At 39.7% G+C, this 19,733-nt stretch overlaps 2 protein-coding genes across 6 annotated transcripts in view; both read left to right on the top strand.

Moving 5' to 3' along the window:
* RASSF7 (Ras association domain family member 7) overlaps window positions 1-19,733 on the top strand; it is a 233,852-nt gene that overhangs the window by 131,463 nt on the left and 82,656 nt on the right. The gene's annotated exons all lie outside the window — the stretch shown is intronic.
* The window catches only part of LRRC56 (leucine rich repeat containing 56), a 58,978-nt gene that overhangs the window by 13,309 nt on the left and 25,936 nt on the right, over window positions 1-19,733 (top strand). For 3 of the 5 annotated variants that reach the window (XM_054276071.1, XM_054276072.1, XM_054276070.1), the window contains exons 4-5: window positions 6,227-6,314; window positions 13,082-13,142. In XM_054276071.1, coding sequence (XP_054132046.1) covers window positions 6,227-6,314; window positions 13,082-13,142 — 149 coding nt within the window. Of the gene's footprint in view, window positions 1-6,226; window positions 6,315-13,081; window positions 13,143-19,733 lie in introns of those variants that run through there. The other 2 variants (XM_054276074.1, XM_054276073.1) reach the window with 2 other exon arrangements.

Below are 19,733 nucleotides of genomic sequence, written 5' to 3'. Positions count from 1 at the left end.
GTAGTGAAACCATTATCAGTCTGCATTATTAAGAACTCTCTAAAACTTGTGACACTTGTGTTCCTTCACTTTTATCCATTTGCTGCATTGTTTTCCTCCAAAGAGAGGAAAGTTTGGCTTAGACTGATTTTTTTTTAAATTTTTTTTTTCCTTTCCTTTCTTGCCTTCTTGGATCATGTAGAACAAAAGACAACTTCTACAAAACCATTGGACCGTTGCCCATTTTCTTCCTCTCCATTGTGGATCCCTTCATTTAGAATTTATGCTCATTCACCACAGAGTTTGTGGTCTTCTGTAGTCTTGTTTCAGCATAATGTTCACTTCAAATCCTGGATGATTCCGTACTTCCATTATGTTAACACATCTTCTAGTTGCTTCTTGCTGCCAGCTCTCTTGCTGCACTGTTGTGTAACATTTTTTTATATTTGAATGTCCTTCATACAAAATACAGGTCAAAAGCTTTTTGTGCAAGGGTTGATATCATTAGATGTCATTTTTATTCTTTCTACTAATATCAATATCAATTTTCTAGTGTTCTCTTTAATCTTCCTCTATATGAATAGGCATTCTTGCTTTTCCATTTGTACCGGTCCTATTAATATTTTCAGCTCTATATTTTCATAGTTATTTTCCTATTAATATTTCCCTGCTCTGCCCATCCTTATGTGTGGTTGTCAGATATTGTAGAATACCAGGGTGAGCAAATTCTCACTTTGTTCTGAAAATTGGCTAACAGTGGGCAATTAATTTTTAACTCTGTTAGGGCTGTGACACAGATTTTTCATTAAATGTGGAGAAACTGAAATTAAGGGCGCCACCTGTCTTTAATCACATTTTTATTTTGTTCTATCAATCCCTGTCCTCTCCCTGCTGTTTGCAAAGGATCTTTTCCTGACTTCCACTAAAAGCATTCCGCTTCTCAGAAGAAACTCATTTTACAAGGTCAAATGATCTTCCAGACATTGTCACATTATAAAACCCAATCGCGTTTGTGTGTGATCTTTAGAGAGGAAAGGAAGTATTCTCTAATTTTGCTTTTTATTGATCCTGCTCCAACTAATCGTGTTTTCCAAACTTAGGAACACGTGTTCGGATGTGGTGTTTAGTTTTGTTGCTCAGGAGCTTAGGGTGTATTTCATATGGTATGCACTCATCCTCATGGGAAAAAGAAAATGCTGGAGGGTCCTGGAACAGCAGATTGGATTCTTGCTGAAGTGGCTCAATTGTTTCCTTTTTTCTTTTGCAGAAAGTTTTCCTCACAGCTGTAAGATAAATGGATTTGAAGAAAATAACTGGTCATCAAGAAAGTGCAGAATCTTGATAAATTAGGTAGAGTAAGGGAATGGAAGGAACTGAATTTGACTGAATTTGGATCTGCCAAATCCTTCATTATGGATGAATCTCTTCATCTGAGCTGAGACAAGACTGTATTTATATGTATATGCTGAAAGTAGAGAAATGCAGCTAAATATTTTAGTTATGGGCATTTGCAGCATTTATCCCTTTTGAAAGGAAGTTTTCATGTGGGGCCACAGAGAAGTTCTGTTCCCTTTTATTGTATCACTTAAGGCTTATTAATTTGCCAATATTTTTCTTCTTAGAAGAAATATTTTTTCCTACTTTTAGCAACTTTTTTTTTTTTTTTTTTTTTTTGGTGAAGGAGAGATTATACTTTGACCAAAAAAAAGGCAATGAACACATGAATGGACATGAATTTAGAATTTGCATACAGGTGTAGTATTCAAAGAGAACAAGCTCACCACTCTGGAATTCTTGTCTTAGCCAAATTAACCAGGATCAGCAAAATAAATGCACAGCTGGAAATATTTCTCTGACAGCTGCATGCAACTTGTTCTTCAGCAACATGCCTACTTTTCTTAGAGTATGTGAAAAATCTAGAGGAGAGAGAAGACATCAGTTGTGTGTGCCAGTTTTGACTGAACAGATATTATTTGTCAATTAAGGAATTTACAGATAGCTGCAAGTGGGATTTGAACTGGATTTCCCAGTGTCCCCAGGTGACTGCTCTGCCAATTGGGAAGCTCTGCAAGCCCAGAAGTATTTCTCACTTGCAATTTTCTACAGAATACTTACTGGCTTTTCTTGTCAGTCAGAAAAGAAGCTTTCCAAGCCAGTGCACAGTCCCCAGTTGGCCAGACATTTTGCATGGTGGGAATGGTTTGTGAAACATCATTGGCTTGCTTCTTAAAATACTGGCTAAATTATTTACCAATAGATTCTTCATGAAAAATAGTTTTACTCCTATTTTGAAGAAGGTGAAAAAATGTAAAGTGAGGTTTATTTGTCTTTGTTTTACTTGCCCTGTATTCAAAGTGTCTTCAAAGACTTGTGCAGTGCTTTACCATGGAAATGTGTCCTTTCAAACAAACAAATTTACAGTGGAGTGTCAAACTGCTGCTCAGGATCAACCTTTCAGGCCACCTTCTTGAGCATGATGTGCCAGAAAGGTTTTGATGTTTGATTTTTTTCATAAAACATCTCTCTCTAACTGATACCTACCTTGCAGGGTTGCAGATGGGTGGCAAGCAGAGTCCTCTCTGAATACCAACACTCAGCTTAAAATTATATTGTTTTTTTCAAGGCATCTTTTTGATCTAAAATAGCTGTGCATATATCCTGCTCTTTGTCTAGAACAGATCCTTGGTCCCTTTCTGTTTACTCTACATGGCTGAGCAGATGGAAACAGCCAAAGAAACACCTGGATGTCCAGCACCTTCATGTCTGTAAGCATTCCTGGGGCACAGGCAGAGACATTCTGTCCCTGGCTGTCAGAACAGCCCATTAAGCTATGGCCAGGCAGTCATTGCCTGAAATCACAGTGGGACTCCTCTGAATTAGGGCAGGAGCCTGTCCTAGACCTGGAATGGCCTAGGAATGAAGAGAGACAGAGCATTGAGCATCACTTCTATCCACATGATGTCAAACATCTCTCTGTTCAAGCTGATGACCCCTACAGTGTGTTGGGATTTTCTTCTTTTCTCTTACAGCAAAATTCATTCAAAAATATCCCTTCTCTCAAGTTTTTATGAAGGTTCCCATGCTTTGACATTAAACAATATCATAGAAAGAAGATCCTGCTAAATAGGTTTCATCTTTGATTGTTTCCATGTCCTTCCCTAAATGTCCCCTTTCCTGGTGTCAGAATTTTAGCTGTGACATGAGAAGTATCACACAGGCAGGTGCACCAGCATGCCGAGAGTGGTGTCTGGAGAGTAGCACTGTCCTAACAATCTTCCACAGTAACCATTCCCCACGTATCCTCCTCTTGAACTGCTGCTCTGTCTTTTGCTTTCTGACTGTCTTGCAGTCAGCATCTGGGGTCTCAGTGCTTTAGTGCCTTTAAATGAGCTCATATCCTCCACCCAAGAGCATTTCCCATTTCCTTCATGTACTACACTGTCTTGTGCATCCCACAGCAAATTGGTTTCGAGCTGTCCCAGCATCTCCTCGCCATCAGCAGATGAAGGACAGTGATTGTCATAGAGACTCTTGGAAATGCAGAACAGGGAGGTGGGCACTGAGAATATATGGAGTTTGTCTCATATGGTTAGCACATGGTTCAGGACAGCTATCTATAGTTCAAAGAGCTGGTGCTGACAGCCAATAACCCTTTCCACACTGGAGTCACAGTTCTGCCTGTTGCAGCACAAAATACGGGTGCACTGAGCAGCTCATCTCAGACAGTGGGAAAGGTACAGACAGTGCATCAGGAAGAGGAGAAGGAGGGCAAGGAGTGACACTGGTAATCCCTGGTATGAAAAAAAAAGGAATAGGGAACTCTGAACAAGTAGAGAATATAACTTCATGCGGGTTTTATAGTTGGATTTTGAAAAAAAAAAAAAATCAGGGAGCAGGGAGGCTGTCTGGAATACAGCAGGGGAAGGACAGCCTGCAGGGAACTTGCAGACAGCAAAGGAGAAAAGGACAAAAAAAGGAGCAAAGACTCCTTGGGGTATCAGGACCTTTTGCTACTCAACTGACAGTGTGTGTGACCCTGAGCTTATTACTTGTTCTGAAACTTCTTCCTGTTCTGATGTAGGCTCTTAAAACTATTTTGATGGCAAGCAGGGCGGTATTTTTCAGAAGCTTCTTCCTTTAATGACAGTGAGCTTGCATCCACATTCAGCAATCCGAGTGCATGGTTTCATGCCAGGACATCAGCTAGCTCTTGTTTCACACATAATCTCGTGCTATGTGACAGACAGTGTCATCTGCTGAAAAGGGTTACTGCAGAATGTGCCTTGCCATGAGGGATCTTGTGTTCACTTGGAGAGAGAAAGCTGTCTGTAGCTGTTAAGTTTGCTGCCTTTGCCATAGCAAAACACATTTTGTGGCGGCTGAATGTGATGATAGAGTCTTAGAAGCTTTCTTATGTTCAGCCTGTTTAAAATCACAGTTAAAATATTAAAAATAAGATTAAAAAATCATTTTTAACATAATGTTTTAAAAATAGTCCAAAGGCAGTTGAAGATATTGGTTAATTCTGTTTCTTAGGACTACAAGTCCAGACTTTATAGAGGGGGACAGCTTTTCAAGAGGGAATGCTCAGCATTTTCTGGAAACCATGTCCTTTTGAACTGCCATCTCAGTTACACTGACTGGTTTTAGTCCTTTGTAAGAGGATGTGGAACATCAGTGGAAGATGCAGCCACTTGTGCACAATAAAAATATTACCTAATGAGCAGAAATGCTGCAACCACCATTTTTTCCTTGCAAAATTAACTGGATATTCTTGTGGCATTTTTTTCTTCCCAAAACTCATAAGCAGAGGTAATCCTAGACATTCCCTTCTAATGAATACGTTCTCCCTTATTAAAAGAACCTGAAGAATGTTGTTGTTTTTAATAATGAGAAAATTTAGCTCCTGTATGTGATGGTTAATGAATGACTTTCTGCCTTCACCTTAAGTAAAGGCCCTAAAGGTTGGTGACAATACTTTCAACCCCTGCTCTTGGTTGCATTATTGAAGAGGAAACTGATGCCAGGGCCAGACATTTCTTTGAAGTGGACATGTTCAGCCACACATCCTAATTATTTTGACACAGAAAGGTGAAAATTTATAAGTTTTATCACTATGTATAGCATCAACAATTTCAGGCAGTTAACATGACAAATAAAATTTGCTTCTCATTTTTCAAGGATTGTTTCAGACTCCTCCATGAGCCACTAACCCATGAGGAAGAAAGGATATGGTTCTTCTGGTCTGTTTTGTTGAAACATTCATGCAACTAGGCTGATGCAAAGGACGTGGTGGGATGTGCTCCCTGAATGAGGGAAATTGGGGAGAGAGAAATTGGATCATAGCAGGAAGAAACGGGATGAGCGCAGTGGTGATGTGAGATTGCTTCAGCTCCTTGTGGAGTTGGAGCCTGGCATCTTAGGATTTCACAGCCTTGCTGTGGTTTTCACTGGCAGTCTTAGAGCTTCCCTCTCTCCTCTGTGTATGGCTTCTGCTTGTTTTGTTCCTCCTGCTTACCTCTGCCATGGCAAAATGTAAATGAATGATGCACATGGCATGTGTATCTATCAACACAGAATTTAGGATGTTAAGAAAGATCAGAAAAGAGTCTGCATGCACACACACATCCTTGCTTAATGCAGTGGTTCATCCAATTATTACAATTTTGTAAAAATAATGAAGGATTTGGAAGGCCTCTATTTGCATTGCCTAGATACTTTCAAAGAAATTAATAATTCTTGTAACTAGTGTAGTCTTCTGTCAGAAAAGTGAGTGGCTTGAGCTAAAATCATGTTTCTTTTTTATTGTTTTGGGTCAAAAGGTAAACAGTGTGCTTTGTTGAGTTTTACTACCAGCACCTGTTGAATTACAAGAGATGTTTAAAGTTAACACTTTCTATCTGCTGAGGATTAGTGCAAGACTTGTGCAAATCTTTAAGCATGGACATACTGTTTAAATAAAGTTAGCTGGCATGTAGGTCTGTTGTTGGTTTGCAGCTTGAATGTAACCCTGAGCCTTGACTTTTTAAGCAATGTATAAGTTTTGAGAGACTAGAGTATTTTGGGCCTAGAAGGAAAAAAGGTCTTTGGATACTGTGTTCATTTCAATGTGGTTGCACATCTAGCCATGTTGACCTGACATATATGTTGACAAAACACTGTTTGAAAATCTTTCTAGACCCTTTTGCTGCTGTGACATCTGGTTTATTGCATGAGGGTACACATATATTTCTGCTTATCTTTACAGAAAATTTTGGCAGGGGTAGATGATCTGCAGCAAGTGAAGGCCCTAGAGATGCGAGTAGACACCAGAGAGATCAGCTTGGGGAACTTTGGTAAGAAACACTTTATTTTCTTCTCATCATCTTGAATTTTCCTTAATGGTGTCTTGACTGGGGATTCACTAACCAATAGCCAGTGAAAAGTACTGTCCTTCTCAAGAGTTCTTGAACAGGATTTCCTTGCACCTCACACTCTTTGGTCTCTATCTTCTTACGTGAGGCTCTGAATAGCACTGGAAACTCTGGCAATGGGATGAGTGACATGACTTCTGTCTAAAGCCAATTAGTTTGGACAAATTTTTCTTGTATGATATGCTAGGCCCTAAATGAGCATTTACTCTTGTCTTTAGTGAAACAGGAGCCAAAGGTCAGCTTCTCTCCACTGTGAGGTTTCCCTGTGACTGAAGAATTGCCATTGGTATCAGGTGGCTTATGCTTCCAGCAGCTTGTCTTTGCACCCAGCCTCACTGAGCTGTGCTGGAAGATGAGCTGGAGGCAGGTCCTGCAGATACATCATTTTGATGAGCCCCAAGCAGCCCTAACATTTGTCATTTGTTTTTATGTCATCATCACTGAACCAGGGAAGTGAGAAGTACCAAAGGAATTCCCTCTGCAGCAGAGTTAATACTGAGAATATAAAGCCTTACTTTTTTTTCCCAGCACCAGCAATCATTTTCTGTCATGTGGATTCCTACCACACCCAAGTCCATCTTTTTCTACATTGAAGCTAAATAACTAGTGCAGGGTAATATTTTCTGTGCTGAAAAGGAGCCATGCCCCCAAAACTGTGTACTGGTGCTTTCAGACAAGCAGATAATTTTTCATATGCAAATGACTAATGTAACATCTGACTAGCTTTAATGGGTCTTTTGATGTCTATTTGTCAAGAATGGTTGAGCAAGAGCAGTGAAGGGGGCTTTTGTTTTGTATATATAGCCCCTTTGTATTGGTTATTCTTTTTATTTCATTAATAAGTCTCCTTCTCATAGGCACTTGATAATTTAAGGTAAGTTACATCCATTTCTTTCAGAGATCATAATCTATTCAATCACGTTTCAACTAATCCAGTTGATAAGGAAATCTCATTATGCCATTTCTATTATGCTCAAAAGTGGTGCTCCCATTCCTGTGCCATTTTACATTAGCTGTGACAGGCTAGCAAAATGTTTCACCTTCATCACTCTCTCCTTCCCTTTCCATTACTGGAATAAATCCCTTCTCCTACCCATGGTTAGGCTTTTGCAACCTTTACAGAATATGAAATACAGAACACTATGTCCATGATGCAAATAATTTCCATCTTGTTTATCTCCCACTATTCACACCAAGAGCTGGCCCTTGAGGGCCATAAAAACCAGCACCTGCAGGTCCCTACTGCTTTTGAGAATAACAGAACATCAAGACCATTCTGAATTTCCTTCTGTTGTTTTGTTGGGTTTTTTTTTTAAGGTACATTTCTGAGTTTTCTTCCTGTGAAAATCTCTTTGCAAATGTCAGCAGGTGGCTAGGGCAGAAAGTTTACTTTATTTTCTTTCCTTTTTTTTCACGTGGCAGATGATTTTTAGGCACATGGAGTAGGGCCTAAATGTTTAGGAGTTTTGCAGAGCAGTTTGCACCTCCACTGTGAACGCTGCTGTTGAAGCAGTTGGGCTCATTGCTTGCTCCCTGCTGGCTGCCTGCCCCTGGAGCTGTGCTGCTGGCCTGGTCAGTGGTCACAGGGGTCTGGAGAAATAGCCTGAGGAGAACAGTAGGGTAAGAAGCAGACCAGCTGGAATGACAAGCATTCTAGTGTGACAGGATGTAAAGTTTTCCCTCTGTTAGGATAGTCAAGCAATAAGAGTATCCAGAGGGGTTTGGAGACTCCATCCTGGTAGGTTTTCAAGTGGATGAAGATCTGAGCACCCTGATCTCACAGACAAACTGGCTCTGAGCAGGATGCTGGACTTCAACCTACAACTGTTCCCTCCAGCCTGGACTACTCTGTAATTTGGTGTTTCTTTTTAATTTCAAACCTGGCTAATGAGCTTTCTTTATACACATATGAAACCACTTCACCTTGCTCTCACTGTATTCCTTAGTTGTGGAAGGGGGTAAGGGCATCTTTATCATCAGCAAATTTTTTGGATGATCCGTCCACACCCAGTAAACAATCTTGTTTTGACTAGTTTTATGCGTAAAGATAAAATAGGCCAGGCAAGGTCTTAAATGGCCAGGTAAAAGTGTTAAAAGCTACAAGACTGCCCATAACTCTGAGTCACCTGGAACCTTGCAGTACTCAAATCCCAAATTTACACCACAGTTTTCACTTGAGAAACATTTCAAGGTTCACAGCCTGTGTTACAGACTGTAAAACAAACACTCAGGGCCTGAAGATTTCCAGAGTGATTTAAAACTTGTTGCTTGATGTTTTTCTTGAGACCATTCCACTTTGGGATGGATTAAACTTTAAAGCACTATCCTGTTAACCTTGTCCAGTTTGTCAGGTCTGGCTCTACAAAATGGCATGACATGATAGGGAGGAAGAGTTTCTTTTCTTAGGGACAAGATGTGGACTAAAACATGAAAAGACTAATATTGAAATATTCTCATGCAATCAGTTTTAAAATTTAAAGGAAATGCTTCATGCCAGAGCTTAAATCTGAATCTTTGCAGGGCTTGGGGTAATTGCTGAATTCTCTCGCTGTTTTCAGTGCACCTTGCTGAGTGACAGATGAAACCCTGAATGCCCTGGCAAGTCTTGTATCCAGCTTTGCATATCTTGGGGTTGATTTCTGTGCTCCTCAGCTGCATGTAGGCCTTAGTTTATGTTCAGAGGGACTATTTCCTTTTCATTAGCTTATCCCTTCAGTTTTGATTGCTGACAGGTATGGAATTGCATTTATGACCAGCTCATAGAAATTCCTGTTGAAAATAATGGTGGGATAGAGTCATTTAAAACACTACATAGTCCTCTTATTCCTAAGTAATTTTAATAGCTCCAAATCAAGTTACCCACAGTGCTGTTCGCTGGTCCTTATTCAATTGTTGCCTGCTGGTGGCCAGACTAAGTTGATTACATGTCTGGAGATTGCCACTTCCCTTGCAGGCATTTTATCAAGGCAAAGCTCTGCCAAGGGTTCAGAAGTAGCCGTGTGCTATTTCTCATGCAGGGCCACCATCTCTCTTTCCTCTTGGGCTGTTTGTTGGCACTCTGGGTGCAGAGCTGGGACACCTTTGCTGGCAGCCAGCATGGCAGCAGCAGGTGCTTGCATGGCCAGGGAGCAGCACAGAGGCTGGAGGAGCGAGTCTGGCACGGGTGTTCCTGCCCAGGGTGGTCCTGGCTTAGCTGGGGCTGACAAACTTGCTGAGCAAGGCTTGGACAAGCCCCACAGCAGGGCTTGGGCAGGGTCTGCAGGAGTCACAAGTGTGCACTGGGGCAGTGTGCTTTTGTGAGGCCCTGCACTAATGTGTTTTCTGTGAGATCCCCATCACAGGGAGCTCGACTGCAGCTGCCTTGGGTGTGCCTGAAAGGGGGCTGTGGTCTCACCTCCACTTGTACTGCCCAGTTCATCCCAGAAATGTGCAAAAAAATGCCTGTGTAGAAATAGCATCAAAGTGATGTATCTTGCTTGATCAAACACAGCTCAAGTGAACTAAACAGACTCTTTAATTTGCATCTCAGGTTGCTCTTGCTAGAAGAGTGCAGCCTGTTTTGATATGCCTGTTTTGTGTTGTAGGATCAACAAAGCATGATGGTTGCCTGATGCCAATGCAAGCATTTGTCAGTAATTTCTTTTTTTGTTTTCACTAGTTCATGTTCCAAAAGATGCAAGTCAAGCCACGATGATTTTTTGTTAACAATAGAAAAACAAAGATAGATGATGCTACTTAAAGAATACTTCATAATGTAAACAGCAAGTGTTAGAAGTGTTGTAACTTGTAAAATATCATAAAACCAGCATTTGGGCTGCTTTCTCTTTGCTCCTACTCAGTTTTCTAAATGTCACCAGCAGTACCAAGGCACCTCTACACTGCAACCCTGCCTGTGAAGTGCAGCACTTCAGGCTTTGTTGTTGAGTGTGTGTGTCCATCACTTTTATTCACCTCACTTGCACTCTGATTTCTTTCTGCCCTTTCATTTAGTTTTGTTCCACTGGTAGAGTAGATTAACACTAGTACATTGTTGGTGGTTAGTAATTTCAGAGCCATGTAACAAAACCGGTCTTTAGTGAAAGGGAATCGTAGACAGATGAGATAACACTGCTCGTCATCCTGAATTCTCCCCTTGTCCCGCAATCATCAGCATTTCTGTGGACCATTCTTGTTTTTTAAAATCAAAATTACACAAAGAAAGGAAAGGAATCTACTGCTTCTACTTCTAAAATTAATATTAGAAATAATTACTATTGTATTTTAGAGTATTTTTATATGTTAGTATCATGTGTCCTTGCTCTGAGGAAAGATGCCATGAGGGTTAAAATTAAGGAAATTAGAAATACACTGTTATATTGGGATAAGTATCTTGTCACCTTCATTTTACAATTTTCTCTTCCTAATTTAAACTTCTGGCCTCTAATCTATTTATAAGTATTTGGGACTCTAAAAACCAGCAAAATCAATGGAACAATGAATTCTTAGCACCAAAGAACAATTACATATTGATATAAAACTTAGAGGAGGGAAGAACCTGCAGACTTGCAGGAATACATTGCAGAATATCGCTGCAGAATTTTGCACCACCACACATTGTATACTTCCATTTCAAGCTCATAAACCACACATTAAAGTGTAACACTGTACAACTTCCCAGGGATAGATTGCGCCAAAGTGCAAAAGAAAATCTGAGATGGAGGATCAAGTTACAATAATGAACTAACCAGATGTGAAAATCGTGTTATCAGCCTGTCATTCAGCCTCTTTGCATCCTTTAATAGTTGCTTCTTCCCTGAGCCAACCCTAAGTGCATTCAGTGAAAAGCTTTTTCTGGAGCAAGTCTCTCCATTTCTCTTGACTCCTCATTCAAATCTTATGCTTAACACTAGTCCTTAAAACTCCTTTGCTTTGCAGTGCTTTGCATCAGTCTCTGCTTGGTAACCCTTTTACATCTCTGACTGAATCCATGGCACCATTACTCAGTTTGGAGCTGGGACTGGGGAGGCTACTGCAGCCCTCTCGGTTTTTCCTTTAACTCTTCAGGGGATGACATTTAATCTCTCCATCCTTGTCAGAAACAGGATAGAAATTTTTTAGAATCTAGATATTTTTTGGGGGGGAGGAGTTTCTTAGGCCATGATTTATATCGGAGGGAGTCTTTGCTCAGTAGCTAGTGTGACTGCTGTGAGTAATTAACAGAGATCCTAATATTTTCTCTGCCAGGACTCCAAATTATTTTGTTGCCATATATACATATAAACATATAAAACTTGTTTGACATGAGAAAGCATATCCTGCAGGACGAGGACTCTGTGTTCTAATTTGTTCTTAGTTTTTGTGGATTGTGGAAAATGCTTGGAAAACAAGGTTAGAAAATGGCACAGTGTGTTTTGAATTTTTTGTATTTTCAAAAGTGCTTGGAAAAAACATGAACTGAAATACTTGCAGTACATCATGAAAATCAATATGTGCATTATGATCACTCCAAAATAACATGAGATGTAGCTAATGCTTCTATTAAAACATCATTTATTAAAATGTTTTTGACATAAATGCTCTTGTTCTCTTTGGGGAATGAACAACATGACCTCCTTTCTTTGTTTTGAGATCCCACTCCCCCTTCTTTTTTTTTATCCTTTGCAAAGCACTCGACTGGTGTCCTTCTGGACATTGGTAAATCACCCTTGCCAGACAGTGATTACTCAGAGAACTCATAAAAATATTTACTGAGAACACATTTTAATGTTTCATCAATGGTCCAATTTGTCTAAAATTGGTGTTACTTCTACATGTTAATTGGTTGCATGTTATATTGGAGGATGCTCACCAGCCTTGAGTAAACTCTGCTGGTGTGAATGGGTAAACATTTACTACTGTCCATAAGAAATGGTTTCTGAGACTTGTGCTTGTGTCTAAGTTACTCTGCAGCTCGGAGGGATTTGGTGTATGATTTTGGTTCAGAGGTACCATTAGAGTGAATCTAAAAGGCAAATGTCTCTCAGGGATACAAAACAAAGCACATTAATTAAATTAATAACAAAAGAATACTGAGGGTTTTATAGGTATGAAACTTGTACAATTAAATGGTAGACAGTTGTATCTAGAAAATTAAAAGAAGAAAGCAATGCTTTGCAAAATGTAGCATTTGTGGGACCTGTGAACTGTAAAAGATGATGTTGTGACTATGGATCATTATGTGGTTGCTGTTTGATTGAAATTTATATTTTGAAGAAGTGTTACTTGGCTGTGTATCCATTAAGTCCATCACTACTTGCCATTAAATAGGTCATGGAATGCTATACTCTAAAGTATCCCTTAGCTGTGTAGAGTATCACTCAGTTAAAAGTCAATCAGGATGGGGAATCAGACCAAAGAAAACAGTCACACATCAAGCCAGTTTCTTTTCTTGTCTGTCCAGCAAGGTGCCATAGCAGAGTTTCCAGTGAGGGGTTCAAAAATTGTAATTGGATAGTCATGCAGACAATACATGTATGTGTCAAAAATGCAAAGAATGAAATAGTTTTTGAGTGAAATAATCTCATTGATTTTCTTAGAAGTAGTCCAGGACAGGCCTGCCAGAAACAGCTAAGAAATACTTGTAAAATTAGATGCTTCAACTTGTAATTGTCATAATTTTCCTTTACTCTAATCCCAGGTCCAAAAAGTGATTCTTTATTTTGTTCCCACAGGTGTGCATCTGCCTAATCTGAGAGAACTGAAGTTGAACAATAGCTTGCTTGTATCTGTGAGGTAAGAAATGAATGATTCTATGAAGTAAATATAAAGAATAACAGTCCTCAATTTTATTTAAGTGATAAAATCTTCATTTGTGCTGCTTTCATTCCTTCCATTTCTCTATGCTGTGATAATGGATTAGGTCATGAATATATGCCCCACTACCACCGAAGTTTAAGGACAGGACCTGATCTAGAATAAATCAGTGAGCTGAAGTTGTGCCGATGAATTAGCCCTAGTTTGCCACCAGGAAAGTTCCTGCTGTGCTGAAGCCCATGGAAATTTGTTGCACATTTGAAAGGAGCTAAAAGTTCCCCTCTTATCTATGTCTAGGTGCTTGGATTTCAGTGTTTCAGCCTTTGGGCTTTTACTGTGCACAGTAGCCTGTTCTGTACAGGTCAGACCAGTTCCTCAGCTGATGAAAATCACTTTGGCTTTACTGAAGTCAATGCAATCAGGTTTGTGAGAGCTGCTGTAGAGCCTGCATGTCCCTGGCTTGCTGAGCTGCATGAAAACATCATGTTTTCTCCCAGACAGCTGGGGGGAGTTGGCTGGTTGGAAAGGTAGAAGTGAAAACCATCACAATGAGGAGGCAGAGCTGTCTTCTCTCTCCTGTGCTGATATCTGTATGACCCTTGCTAATTAATGCAAAGTAGAAAAATACAGTTCCTATCAGAAAAGGGCTGTGTAAAAGGCCCTGTTTTAAATGGGACTGCTCTCTGCTTTGTATGGCTATCTACTAAACTCATGGGGTAAAAAGTAGTGGGTTTGCCCAATGTCCCAAAAATTGACAATAAATTCTTCTTGGTCTCTCTAAAGTATCCAATGAACTTCATTTGCTACACTTTGGTTTTATTTACCCTTGTTCTGGTGATGAAATGAAGTATCTGCAGTCTGAATTTTGTTTTTCTTGCCTTCTAATCCATAATATGTAAAAGTGGTGACTCTACATTGCTGCATTTATTTTAATAGCACCCAACAGTTTTCATAAGCATGCAATTGTTCCATTACTGCAATGGAAGAGTAAGTAGTGGGTGAAAAAATTTAAATTTTGACAGTATTAAGAGATATTATAAAAAGAAAAAATATAAAAGGTTGGGGTTTAGTTTGATCAAAACTCCAATTTCTCTTCAAATGTGTCAACAGAAAACGTTTTGATCAGCTCTGTTGGTACTGAATGTAAGAATGCTGTTCAGGAAAACTAAACTGCATGACTCATGGTTTTAGCAGGATTTTGCACCTCTGTATTCTGAGACTCTAATTTCTGTCATGAAAAGTTCTGGCAAACCATCTTTGACCTGACACCCTTGTGGGCCTTGATGCAGGGAATGTTTGGTCTCAAGTTTGAGTTTTGATTTGATCTACTCTAATGTAAATATGTTTGGGCTTGGATATCAAGTCTCACACTGTGATGATTCCCAGGCACTCCAGCCCAGGAGGAGCTAGCTGCTGCTCCTTCTGTGTGGCAGTTCACTGCAATTGTCAGGGAAAAGGTAAAGGAGGAAGAAGATTTTTGCTGGCTCTCCCAGACGTGAGCTCAGTCTGTATAGTTACAGCAGTAGCTTTGCTTTATTAATTCCCATCTCTGACAATCTGTCATTGATGAACACAGATCATTTAAGGGCACATCCCATGCAAGCACAGCCTTGTACTTGAACTTTATTTTTCAATGTCTGCATCATGTCAGTTTAATGCCCATTAGAGCAGCATTGCTGCCACAGCAGCAGTGATACCTGCTATGCCTATTGAAACATGGCTGCTCCCATTCCAGAGGCTGCTGCCATTTACTCCAAAATACAGTGTCTTATTTCTGAATTAATCTTGTTGATATTTGAATTCTGTCCAGAAAGTGATTATTTGGTTTTATTCAACCAAACCCTTGCAAATGGGGCTATTGAGGATGACAGAAAAAATTGTTCTTCCTTCTTACTAAAAGTAATTCCCACAGATTCTGCCAGCCATAAGGTCAGAATCATTGTGGTTGTAATTTGAAAATGGGCAGCAAATAATAGGAAATGTCTTGTAAGGTCCAACTGGAAGATTGGTTTTATTTACTGAAAAGAAGGCAAGGACAGAAAAGCAAGGAAAAAAATAGAGGGTGTTTTGTATATACTTGGGATGCTAAAAGCAGACACTTTCATTCTGTTTTATGTTGTAAGAGAATATTCTGGTAAATCATTATGAAGAAAAGACTGTCAGTTTGCATGCATGAGCGGGTAATAAGATGGAAGACTTTGTGTTTTGTCACTTTATTTTTGTTTCATCTTGTTTTGCAGAGTAGGATTACCAAATTATTTTGGGATGAAATGAAATTAAAACTTTTTTTCTGTTTGCCATTTTGAAAATGGAAGAAGAATTGGCTTGCTAGATGCCAAAATGAAGGTTCATCATCCTGACTTTAGTTACTGATTTTTTTTGAGGCATTCATTCCTGTCAATCTCACACAGAAACTTCAGATGTGAGGATGCTGAGGTGTGCATTGCCATGCACTGTTCAAAGGAAACAAAAGGAGTCATGTTCTGGCAGTGAGGAATCAAGGTGTTCTTGTGTTACAGTTTTCTGTGGGAGTCCAAGGCTTGCTACATCAGTGAGTTTGGATATTGGCTTGTCCTGGTACCTCCTCAAGAAGTTGTGATTCCTTTGATGGGGAATGTGTTTGGGCTGCCTTATAAATTCATGGTCCTTCCCCAATCCTCCTAAAGCTTGTGTTACTTTTGAATACTTGAAACTTTAAAATTAAACCATTATCAGCTATTTAATTTAATCCAAAAGGAAAATATATCCAAGTTTATTTGCAGATAATCGATCTTGGTGGTTGAAAGGGAATTTCTTTCTTGCATGTTTCTGGGTTTTGGTTTTCTCCTGGCCCTTTGCTAAAGGGAACATCTCTGGAAAATCCAGTGCACCGTGAAAAGAAAATAGTTCATATTGTTTTAAATTTCCTAAATCACAATAACTTCATTATGTCCTTGTTCGGTGACCTTCACAAATTTGCTAGCAACTGAGAAATTCTAGATTTATGAACTGATAATTGAGGATGAAAAGTCAAGTCTATTCTGAGGAGTGCCTGCTAAAATATGCTGATTTTGGGGGGTTTTTGGGGAGGGAGCATTATTTTTTGTTTGGCTTTTTGTTTGGTTGGTTTTGGGTTTTTGTTTTGGTTCTGGGTTTTGTTTATTTGTTTGGGTCTGGGTTTTTTGTTGGGTTGGGAATTTTTTGTTGTTTTGTTTTTTTTGTGATGGCCATGGTCCTTATTTTTGAAATGCTTCCAGTAAAAGAACTATATTCCAAGACCAATGAATACTGCTTCTGCTTTGGCGTGTAGCCTGTGTAATTTTTTTTATCAGATTGCTTTTATTCTCAATTCAGGAATGAATGAAAAGATCTGTTTTAAAATGTTTAGATAGATATCTTTACTAAAGGGCTTTTAAATCAGATAGAAGAATCTTGGGACCTGGTTCCCATAAGTTTCCAGAAGAAGCTCTTTCAGCAGCTGAAGTTCATTTCCTCCCATTCAGCACCACACATTGTAGCCAGCAGGGCTTCTCAAGCAACTGCTTCTAACAGAGAGAGACTGTCATATTTTAAGTGAGATGAAATGCAGAGACTGCAAAGTGTGGGGACAAAAGTGAGTATGGAGGATATAGGGAAAGGAAAGCAGGTTTTCTTCATTCAGATTGAGTTAACATTTCATTGCTGCAGTTCTCCAACTGGGCTTGCACGGTTACAGGAGCATCCCCCAGAATGAGAGGGAAATAATCCTTGTCTGTTTCACTCAGTAAAATCCTCAGGAGGTTCAAATGAACAAGGTGCAGAGTACATTCAAAATCAACAATTCTTATGGTTTTATAAGAGCCTTAGGTTTTTGTTTTGATTTTTTTAACACCAGCTCCCAGAGACAAGACTAGCAACACAGGAGTCTCTGTATTCACATTTTGAAATGTTTGGAGCCCTCTTGGCTGTGAAAAAAATAACTGTAAATATGAGACAAGTGATTTGAGTAAAGATTTTACTGATCATTTTATGACTTTAAGAAACCAGAGCCAAACTAGTTCTTTCTTAATTCAGCATAAGGGCTCTAAAGTAATGTTTAAAAGTATTTTTGGGACTTCAATCAGGATCTTTAGGTATTTCAACATAGCAGTAAACCTCCTTTTTACCCAAGAAAGAGTTTAAGAAAGTAAAATATCTACTGTTTTTGAAGCCACAAGAAGTTTGCCTTCAGTGGCATTGCTCACAAACTGAAAATTAAACATTGGTCCAATGGCTTGGCTGGATCTGGATCAAGTTACACTATATTGTATCAGACTGAGCCTTGACACTTAACCCCCCCTAAATTTGATGTACTGTTGATAGTGTGTCTAAGCATCAACTACTTTCTGGATAGTTTACCCTCAAATAAGAGGAACATGGCAACATAATTTCCCTGAATTTACTTTTTTTCCTTGTCATTTTTATTTACTTCTTTCCTATCTCTTTTTTCATTTTTTCCTCCTTTTTCTTCTGCTTGTCATTTCTAATCTTTGGCAATTAGTGGATAACTATGTTGGTTGTATAGTAACCTGTACAGAGGCACACAGATATCACATGTAAAAGCAATGGGGTTTATGCAACAAGGATCAGCATTGCTGTTATGATATTTAAAATCTCCAAATAGTTTCTAAAATCAGTTCAGTTTGCATTACAGGTGCAAATGTTTGTCAACAGATTATGTATTTGTGTTATAGCAATTTGTCAACAGATGATGTATTTGTGTTATAGCAGTTTCTTACTGTGTTTAGCAAGGAATCAGGGTGTTCTTGCTCTAGGTTGCTCTTACCCATAGAGTCAGAGAACCACTGCTCTGATTTGGCTGGGGTGAATCACTTCATATCCTTGTTTCAGCACCCAGAGCATCACTGCTTACTTTCATATTCACATTTCAGCATGGGGAAAGCCTTTCATTGCACATACAGGCCAGTTTCTGTGGGAAATGTTCCTGTTAATTCTTTTGTGTAGATGGACTGAAAGTCCTTCAGCAGTTAAAGATGCTGTGAAGTCCATGTTAAGAACATGTTCTTAGAGGACTTTGAGTGCTTTCCAGGAGCTAGGAAAGCATTTAAATAGAATCTTAATCTCTGTATTAATGAGTCCTCTCTGTATTAGTGCCTGCAGATCTCTGGGAGTATTACAAACCTGGGCAAAATTGCTGTGACCTCAAGTTTTATTTAGCATTGATGGTTTTAAGGCTATTCATATTATTGATAGAAAGTAATGATTTTGGGACAGAAATACAGCATATTTTAGTTGAGTTGATTATTTTCAGAAAAGCACAATCAGCCTGTCTGCCTTTGGCCCTAGGGAAATCTGATTGCTTTGACCACTTATCTGTCCTGGGTAGACCTCTGCTTTAATTTCTCCAGGTCAGGTGCCCAAAGAAGAAAATGTGTCTTTGTGACCTTAGATATCAGGGAATCTGACAGGCTGATTCCCCAGAAAGGGAAGCTGAACTTTATCTGTACAAATGCACAGATGGAGCTCGGGCTCCATTCTGCTGCAAGCACAGAGGACACCAAAAGAGGCTTTTGGCCTTGCAGTGTCTTTCCATGGTTCTCAGCATCAGCACCCCTTTTCCTGAAGCCTTCCCCGGCTGCAAGTCCCTGCCTTGTGTTTCAGACTGCCAGGTACAGGGTGTGCCCATAAGGAAGAGGATGATGAGGCAGGGCCTGCCCTTGCAGCTCCAGCTTTGAGTCTCGTGGCTGTGGCAGGGTTGGTGAGGAGGGTGCAGAGCATCTCTCTCCTCACAGAGCAGAGAGGATCTGCTCTCATTGTCATCTGAGCAGTTCCATGGCAGCAGGTTTCTTCCCCCAGGACACCTCTATCATGTTCCTATTTTGTGACTGCCATACAATGCAGAGCATAAAAACCATCAGAGGATCACCATAGGCCACAGCAACACTTTGTGCATCAAGAACACGGCTAGTGAAAAAGCAAAGTAAATAAGTAATAGCTAATGTGTGCAGGAAGGCTGCCAGTAAACTCCTGCAAGGTAAGACAAGCCCATTACATAATTGTGCTCCTTCTTTGCCCACTATCTGAATAGGCACTCCACTTTGAGTCTATTTGGTAAAAAGTGGCCTTTCCTCTCAGGATGTTTTCTCATGCCTTGCACCTATCCAGGTCTTAAAAAGAAGTACAGCTCAGCTCCTGGGTTAGCTGTTGTTTCTACAGCATCCTGGGTTAGCTGTATAAATATGCTGTATTTTCCGTCTCAGTTGCTTATTTTATCCTGGGCAGACACAGTCTTCTGCATGAGTTGTGTATAAGGCTTTGCCTAATGGTATCATGATCTTGCTTGTACGCTCTGGATGGATATGATAAATGAAACTGTCAGTAATAAGTACTGCCAGCAAATAAGTACTTATGTGCATGGCTATTAGGCAGTTTGCAGCTGCTCTGTTTCAGCTGTCAGTCTCAGGGTTCACACATGAAAATTTACACCTAAATATTAATTTATTTAGTGATGAGAAAAAAATTGTTATAATCATGGTGTGAGAAACACCAAAGAACAGGGCTGGGAAGCAACAGTAATTAGCCCATTGGAACTTAACAGTGGAACTATTAAGG

Source organism: Melozone crissalis, unplaced genomic scaffold (assembly GCF_028551555.1).
Source record: "Melozone crissalis strain CALT ecotype California unplaced genomic scaffold, PUWL_Pcris_2 ptg000018l_1, whole genome shotgun sequence".
Classification (NCBI taxonomy): domain Eukaryota; kingdom Metazoa; phylum Chordata; class Aves; order Passeriformes; family Passerellidae; genus Melozone; species Melozone crissalis.
Note: the sequence above shows the minus strand (reverse complement) of the source record. Positions and strands in the feature narration are given on the sequence as shown.